Here is an 8,657-nt window from a genome sequence, read left to right as displayed (position 1 = left end):
AGGTTTTGTGGCCTACCACTTCGCGGCTGAGCCGTTGTTGCTCCTAGACGTTTCCACTTCACAATAACAGCACTTACAGTTGACTGGCAGCTCTAGCAGAGCAGAAATTTGACGAACTGACTTGTTGGAATGGTGGCATCCTATGACGGTGCCACGTTGAAAGTCACTGAGCTCTTCAGTAAGGCCATTCTACTGCCAATGTTTGTCTATGGAGATTGCATGGCTGTGTGATCAATTTTATACACCTCTCAGCAACGGGTGTGGCTGAAATAGCCGAATCCACAAATTTGAAGGGGTGTGCACATACTTTTGTATATATAATGTGTGTATGCTAGCTGCACACGTCATCAGTTTATGTTTGATAGTTTTAATAGCTCTTCAAACACTAGTCAGATGTGGGGATTATTGGAGTGTGCTAGATGATGACGTGGGTTTGAGATGTTTATGTTCTGCCTTGAGTGTTTTTCTCAGTGGGTGAGCACCGTAGAAGAGCCATGGTGTGTGTGTGTGTGTGTGTGTGTGTGTGTGTGTGTGTGTGTGTGTGTGTGTGTGTGTGTGTGTGTGTGTGTGTGTGTGTGTGTGTGTGTGTGTGTGTGTGTGTGTGTGTGTGTGTGTGTGTGTGTGTGCTGGTGATGAGACAGGGTTTCTTCAGGTCATCACACTCGTCTGCTCTCTTAAGACATCATTAAACTTCATTAAACAGGGAATTTGTGCCGCTCTGGCACACACACACACACACACACACACACACACACACACACACACACACACACACACACACACACACACACACAAACCCTCTCTGAAGTTTATCCCCACACACATATCCACACTAACAAGCAACATCACACTCCTCTAACTTCTCACACTCTTCTCCGTTGCGTTGCAGAATTTCTACAAGGACATCAACCGTGAAGGGATGTACATCAGGTGAACACTTTATGTAACAATAACCTGTTATTACAATTGTAAATATGTTTCATAATTAGTTACACCATATCTAATACATTATATAGTTTGTCTATAGAGGGTTTCTGTATATGTGCTGTGGGACTGGGGTAGCTGTGTATAACAGTGTATTACTCTGTGGATGAGTGCAAGAATGTGACCTTGTGTGTTTGTGTGTGTGTGTGTGTGTGTGTGTATATAATCTGACAAGGGATTATCTCAATCCTGCTGAATTAATGTCCAAATCCAGAGGATCAAGTCCTCCACTAACTGTAACATGTGCACTCATTTTAGGAGAGAGAGAGGGAGGAAGAGGGAGGGATGGAGAGGGAAGGAGGGAGGGAGCGAGAGGGAAAGAGTGTGAGAGAGATAGAGAGAGAGAGAGAGAAAGGGAGGGATGGTGAAAGGGAGTGAGGGGTGTGGAACTGAAAGAGGGATGGAGTGAGGGAGGGGGAGAGGTTGAGAGAAAGTGAAGGACAGAGGAAACAGAAGGTGAGTCAAAGCGTAATCCAAAAGGAGGAATGGAATAAAAATATGGAGGAAGAAACAAAGACTAGCTAGTGAAAGACACACTGCTTTTCTCTGTTGGAAACCTAGAATGTTGAAAACCCTTCAAGTCAAACATTTGACACAATCCAAAAAATGGAACAATGTTGTGCTGAAAATGAGTGACAGTGATAGAAAATGGGTTAGAAGTAACGAAGAGAGAGAGAGGCAGAAAGAAATAGAAAGAGGAGGAGAAAGAGAGAGGGAGGTTAAGAGAGACCTATGGTTGAGGTAGCTGCATAGCGACGCAGTCTGAAGGCACATTAAACTTCGTTCTGCTGTGTGTTCCGCAGGATCACAAAGATTTGCTATAAAAACATCATCAGACTGACATACACTATTTACTATTCCGAGACAGCCCATTGGGCTGTCGGTTTAGCCGTTTGTTAGTTCTCTGTGGTTGATGGTTGGTGTATAGGTCATGCCATCACAATCACAACAGATTGGATACGTGTATCACAGCATGATGGACTAGTCACTGAGTTGTCGTCTAGGCAACAGAGTCATCTAGTGGACAGTGGTAGACAGAGTGTGGTGTGTATTAACTTGTGTGTGTGTGTGTGCGTGTGTCCGTGTGCGCGCGTGCGTGTTACAGATACCTCTACAAGCTGAGAGACCTTCACTTGGATGTGGAAAACTACACAGAGGCTGCATACACCCTGTTGCTTCACTCTCGCCTGCTCAAGGTACACACGCACACACACACACACACACACACACACACACACACACACAAATTGACATTCACAGCGAGAGAGATGCATTTCCTGGTGGATTCAGTGTAGCCCTGATACAGTGTGAGATGAGAGTGAGGGTGTTTTATTGGTTGATGACTGATTCCTTTGGCAATGGCCAATAGCATTAATCCATCTGATTAAGTTTTCAGAGTCACTTCACGACAGGGCTTTGGCCTCTGTGACTGGGTAACTATGGTGATTGATATAGTGTGTGTGACCTCTCTCTCTCTCGCCGTCTCTTTTATGGGGTGCTTTCATAGAGTTAATTCTCTCCAGTGGTTTATTACATCTTCTCTGTCATTGACACCACAGTAGTAGACACCACAGTAGTTTACACTGCTTCATCTCTCACACACATGCAGTCACTCCTATAAAGTATAGCCGATAACCTATAACCTGTAGCCTATAGCCTTCACAATCCTGTCTATAGCTTGTCTTGCCACACTGATTGTTTAGTCTATGCCCTCTCTCTCCCCCTTCCCTTTTGCCTGTCTCTCCCCTTCCCTCCCTCCCTCCCTCCCTCCCTCCCTCCCCTTCCCTCCCTCCCCCTCCTCTACCCCAGTGGTCAGACGACCAGTGCAGTCCCCAGTTTGAGGTGCGTAGCTGTCAGACCCAGCGCCAGCTGAAGGAGAGCCTCTATGACAAAATCATCGGACACTTCGACAAGGGCAAGGTCAGCTAAATGGAGCAGAGTGCACCATCTTGATTCTGTATAGTGTCTTTGCTGTATCGATAGATGTGTTGGAGTTGGTTCTCTTGTCTATCTTGTATCTTCTCTCCATGTGTGTGTATTGGTAATCTTTCATCTGGCTGTGTTGTGTAGATGTGGGAGGAAGCCATTACTCTGTGTAAGGAGCTGGCTGACCAGTATGAGATGGAAGTGTTTGACTACGAGCTGCTCAGCCAGAGTCTGGTAAGACACACACAACACACTGTCCTGTCTTATTCCACACATGAATAGGTTTTGTCAGCAAGCTGCTTTTATTAGCGTTTGTCCTTCGTTTGTGACACTATTCACAGGACCCTAAAAACGTTAATCTACTCCTCTCACTTTCTCCTCACCTCTCCTCTCCCTCATCCCAACGTACATCATATCTGGAGTGACTGTTCAATACTCTCCTCTCCTCCTCTTCTCATTCTTCTCTTCTCTCGCCTCCCAAGAGTCTGGCTCACTCAAACAAAACGTGCATATACAGTATCTCTCCATTAGAGACAGTCCTCTCTGCTCCTCTGAATTTTGTCGTTGTGCAAAAAATAGATTCTGCCTTTGGATTGTCCTTTTATCGTTTCTCCCATATTTCACCCTAGAAAAACAAGTCTTTACTGAGCATGTCATTTCTCTGACGGCTGTAGCTGTACAGAAGGCATTATCATATAATATCTCTCTCTCTCTTCTTCTGTCTGTCTGTCTCTCCCACCTTAACCTCCCTCCCTCCCTCCCTCCCTCCCTCCCTCCCTCCCTCCCTCCCTCCCTCCCTGTCTGTCTGTCTGTCTGTCTGTCTGTCTGTCTGTCTGTCTGTCTGTCTGTCTGTCTGTCTGTCTGTCTGTCTGTCTGTCTGTCTGTCTGTCTGTCTGTCTCTCTCTCTCTCTCTCTCTCTCTCTCTCTCTCTCTCTCTCTCTGTCTCTCTCTCTCTCTCTCTCTGTCTCTCTCTCTCTCTCTGTCCTCTCTCTCTCTCTCTCTCTCTGTCTCTCTCTCTCTGTCTGTCTGTAGAAGCAGCAGGCTAAGTTCTATGAGAACATTATGAAGATCCTGAGGCCCAAGCCAGACTACTTTGCAGTGGGATACTATGGACAGGGCTATCCTCCCTTCCTCAGGGTCGGTCAACTTACTCAATGTCTCAGTTCAGCCCATATTTACATGATTTTGGAGTGGCCAATAATGGTTTATTATACTTATGAAATGAGCAACAGAGGCTGTCAATTCACAAGAGGAAGCAATGTCATAATTGTATTAAAAGAATGACCTCTTATGTCGTATTTCTGATTGTTTATAACCCCATTCATGAGTGTCTATAGGTCTGATCAAACAAGGCACTTTTGAGCAGTAATGATCCCTTTATGAGCGTCTACAACCTGTGTATAACCTCAGAACAAGGTGTTTATCCACCGGGGGAAGGAGTACGAGCGTAGAGAAGACTTCCAGAACCAGTTGATGAGTCAGTTCCCCAGCGCTGTCCGTCTCAATATCACCACCATGCCTGGAGACGACGTCAGACTCTCCCCTCTGCAGTGTATCCTCATAATGTGCAGTGTATACACCAGGATTGGGGTCAAATCCATTTCAATTCCAGTCAATTGAGGATGTACACTCGAAAGTCCAATCCTCTTCAATGCTTTTCAGTGAGTAACCTTTGGAATTTGAATTGGAATTGACCCCAACCCTGGTATACACACATCCCACACACGCACACACTTGCACACACACACACACACACACACACACACACACACACACACACACACACACACACACACACACACACACACACACACACACACACACACACACACACACACACACACACACAGACCTAAAGATTTGTCTTCATCATGTTTTGTTGTGGTAATGTTGCGTCCCTGACCGGGTTGTCTCAGACATCCAGTGTTTCACTGTTCAGCCCGTCCTGGAGATCCCACCTCACCTGAAGAACAAACCAGTCCCTGACCAGATCAACAAGTCAGTCCCTGTCTGTCTCCCTCTCATACAAATGAATTTGCTTTAAAAATAGACAGCGTAAAAAGAAGAAATGTAGCCCCTCTTTCTGTGTTGTAGCTTCTACAAGTCCAACTATGTGCAGCGTTTCCACTACTCCAGACCAGTGAGGAGAGGACCAGTGGACCCCAACAATGAGTTTGTAGTAAGTGTCTGACTGACTGAGGACATGTCTATGACCATAGAGCATTCTCTTCCATGTAAATCAATGACAACAATCTCTGTCTCTCTCTCTCATCTCTCTCTCCTCTCTCTCTCTCTCTCTCTCTCTCTCTCTCTCTCTCTCTCTCTCTCTCTCTCTCTCTCTCTCTCTCTCCTAGTCCATGTGGATTGAGCGCACCACATTCACCACAGTGTACAAACTCCCTGGGATCCTGCGCTGGTTTGAGGCCACAGACATGAAACATGTAAGCCTGTGTCTGTCTGTCTGTCTGTCTGTCTGTCTGTCTGTCTGTCTGTCTGTCTGTCTTTTTGTCAAAATATTTTTCAAAAATATCTCACTATCCGCCTATTGTTGGTCTTATACTCTCTCTCTCTCTCTGTCTCTCTCTCTCTCCCCCCTGTCTCTCTCTCACTCTCTCTCTCTCTCTCCCCATCTCTCTTCCTCTCTCTCTGTGTCTCTCCCCGTCTTTCTTTCTCTCTCTGTCAGACCACCATCAGTCCTCTGGAGAATGCCATAGAGACCATGGAGAGCACAAATGACAAGATCCTCACAATGGTCAACCAATACCAGGCCGACGACGCCCTTCCCATCAACCCCCTCTCCATGCTGCTCAACGGCATCGTGGACCCCGCTGTCATGGGGGGCTTCGCCAAGTACGAGAAGGTCAGAGTTCATCCATCCAGCAATCCATTCGTCATCCCCTTACTCCTGCCCAACTCGTACATTGCAGAACAGTATTCTGTGTGTTTGGCACAAGCTGAAGTAGGAATAGAATATACTATACAATAAACTGGATGTTTTGTGAAGAACATTTGTCTTCTTCCTATCTCAACCCAGGACTGTTTAATACATGAAAGAGCAGCACATTTCAATGATATCTCTCCTCTCCCCAGGCCTTCTTCACTGAGGAGTACAACCTGCAACACCCAGAGGCCCGAGATAAGCTGGATCGCCTCAAAGACCTCATCGCATGGCAGGTACTGTACACACACACGCTACACACTCACATACAGTACAGAAACACATGCACACACACACACGTATGCACGCCCACACACATACACACACACATTATTTTTACAGTTTACCTCTCTTGCAGATCCCATTGCTGGGGGGAGGGATCTCTCTACATGGGAAGAGAGTGACAGACGACCTACGACCTTTCCACGAGCGCATGGAGGAGTGCTTCAAACACATGAGGAAGAAGGTGGAGAAGGAGTACGGCGTGAGGGACCTGGTAAGAGAAAGAGAGGGAGAGAAAAGGAGAGTGTTTGCGCGAGGACTGAAATGCTAGCTGCAGGGAACTGCCTGGTATCTTGGGCAGAGGAGAATATCTGTCTGAAAAAGAGTGTTATGAAAAGAGCTTTAGGAATGATGCTGGCCATGCAAAACCTTAGCTCCTGTTTGTGAAAAGCATTGTCATTCTCTCTTTCATTCAACGTCACCTTTGACCTTTTTCTCCATCCTTCTCTTTTCCTCTTCGTCATCCGTTCTTAGCCGGATATGGATGAGAGGAAGTCAACTCGTCCGCGCTCTGTCCTTCGCTCCTTCCGTCAGTCTGTCATCTCCATCTGCTCCCTCCAGGGGTCTGAGTGTGGGACCCCCACCAAACCTTACCCAGACAGGTAACACACACACACAGGCACACGCAGCTGCACGGACGCACGCACGCAAACACTCAGATGAAACCCACACAGATGGATGCAAACACGAACACATATTTAACAACACACACCTTACCCTCGCCCCTCTCCCTCCCCAGTTGTCTCCCTGACACGTTGTCCCCCCGGACCCCCACCCTGCAGCGCTCCAGTGGGAGTATGAGCATGGGGGAAGAGGGAGGGGCCGATGGGGAGGTGAAACTCAGGAAGTCCAAGAAGAAAAGGAAGAGGAGCAGCATGATCTTCATCCCAGAGGAGAGAGACAGGACCAACACTCTGGACAGCAAACGGGTGAGAGACATGGAGACATGGAGAGAGCGAGAGACAGACAGAGACAGAGAAAGAGAGAGAGAGACAGAGAAAGAGAGAAAGAAAGGAGTAAGGGATGAAATTGAAATGACAAGAGTGAGTGGGACAAAAGTGTGCAAAGCTGTCATCAAGGCAAATGGTGGCTACTTTGAAGAATCTCAAATATAAAATATATTTGGATTTGTTTACCACTGTTTTCGTGAATACATGATTCCATAAGTGTTATTTCATAGTTTTGATGTTTTCACTATTATTCTACAATAGAAAAAACAAAATAGAGAAAAACCCTGGAATGAGTAGGTGTGTCCAAATTTTTGACTGGTACTGTAGATACAGACTCCTGCTTTATGTCAGTATCAGTGAGTATCCCTGCTCTCTGTTCTCTGCCTCCCTCTAGCTGTCCAAGAAGCAGGAGTTCCGCAGTGACACCAACCTGTCTGAACCCTGTCAGGGAAATGACTCTCTCACCAATGTCAACTCCAGGTCTCTGCCTGCTATTACAGGTAACATCACAAACCTATGCACACGCATGACCGCACGCACGCACACACGCATGCACATAGGCACACTCCCTCTCACACACACCCTCTCCCTGTTCACAGGTCTGTCTCTGTCCGTGGTCAACGGTAGTGAGGAGGCGGAGTCAGCCCGGTCCAGGAGGGACAGTAAGAGCATGTCTGTGTGTCTTCCTGGTGACCGTACCGCTGACAGACGCTCCAAAGGGGTTATCAACCTGCTGTTCGGGGCCAAGGTACACACAGACACACACACACACACACACACACACACACACACACACACACACACACACACACACACACCAACCATTAGGCAAGTTGTGTGTTTAATCTAGATGTATGGTTGTCTATGTTCCCACAGAGCAACAAGTCTGAGCAACAGAAAGACAAGTTGTGTACTGACCCAGGCAACAAGAACGTCAGTCATTTCTAACAGCCGTCCATCAAGCAGGATGTACCCTCAGTGCCTTTAAACCTGCTCTGCTTTGAATGCCAGTCGACACAAAGGGGTTGTTGCCCTGCTGGAAACTGATCAGCTTTTTCATCAAGACTTGTTTGCGCTCACGCAGGCACACACACACATAGTGAGGGAGACGGAGAGACACAGACTTGATCTCTGATGAAATTCTGCATAGCATGCTTTCACGCTTCTGCTCTCACATCTTTTAGAATCAATAAAAAAACATTTTCATTGACTGGCTTCTTTTAGTAATGTAACTCGCAAGCTTTCAAATTTTATTCAACTTATGAAACAATGAGTAAAAAGATATCCAATGTTTGACAGGGTAGGTTTTTTTTTCAAAGCACATCCTGTTAACAGTTTAATGTGACTCTCAGAACATAATGGATTACTGAATTGAGATTATGGATGATGTCCCAAAGCTCATTAAGACGGCCAAACGGCCAAAAGATCATGGCTTTATTTCAATAAATAGTAAAAACACAAACAGAAGCCATTACAATAATACGGAGCGGTACATCTGTTCAATAAATCAATATGTATGTCATGTAAATGACCTACAGTCGTGGCCAAAAGTTTTGAGAATGACACAAATATTAATT

General features: G+C 46.2%; 1 protein-coding gene across 1 annotated transcript in view; it reads left to right on the top strand.

The window, feature by feature from the left end:
* The window catches only part of dock2 (dedicator of cytokinesis 2), a gene marked incomplete in the record, with an annotated part of 130,364 nt that extends 122,074 nt beyond the window's left edge, over positions 1-8,290 (top strand). Inside the window, 17 exon segments of the mRNA XM_029771257.1 lie at positions 890-930; positions 2,090-2,180; positions 2,794-2,904; positions 3,055-3,144; positions 3,943-4,047; positions 4,321-4,462; positions 4,827-4,908; positions 5,005-5,089; positions 5,265-5,351; positions 5,594-5,770; positions 6,001-6,084; positions 6,207-6,344; positions 6,605-6,732; positions 6,870-7,059; positions 7,475-7,580; positions 7,680-7,828; positions 7,957-8,290. Coding sequence (XP_029627117.1) covers positions 890-930; positions 2,090-2,180; positions 2,794-2,904; positions 3,055-3,144; positions 3,943-4,047; positions 4,321-4,462; positions 4,827-4,908; positions 5,005-5,089; positions 5,265-5,351; positions 5,594-5,770; positions 6,001-6,084; positions 6,207-6,344; positions 6,605-6,732; positions 6,870-7,059; positions 7,475-7,580; positions 7,680-7,828; positions 7,957-8,028 — 1,878 coding nt within the window.
* Positions 8,291-8,657: the final 367 nt, after the last annotated feature.

The sequence above is a fragment of the Salmo trutta genome, chromosome 13, assembly GCF_901001165.1.
Source record: "Salmo trutta chromosome 13, fSalTru1.1, whole genome shotgun sequence".
NCBI classification, from domain to species: Eukaryota; Metazoa; Chordata; class Actinopteri; order Salmoniformes; family Salmonidae; genus Salmo; species Salmo trutta.
This window is presented reverse-complemented; position numbering and strand designations above follow the sequence as displayed.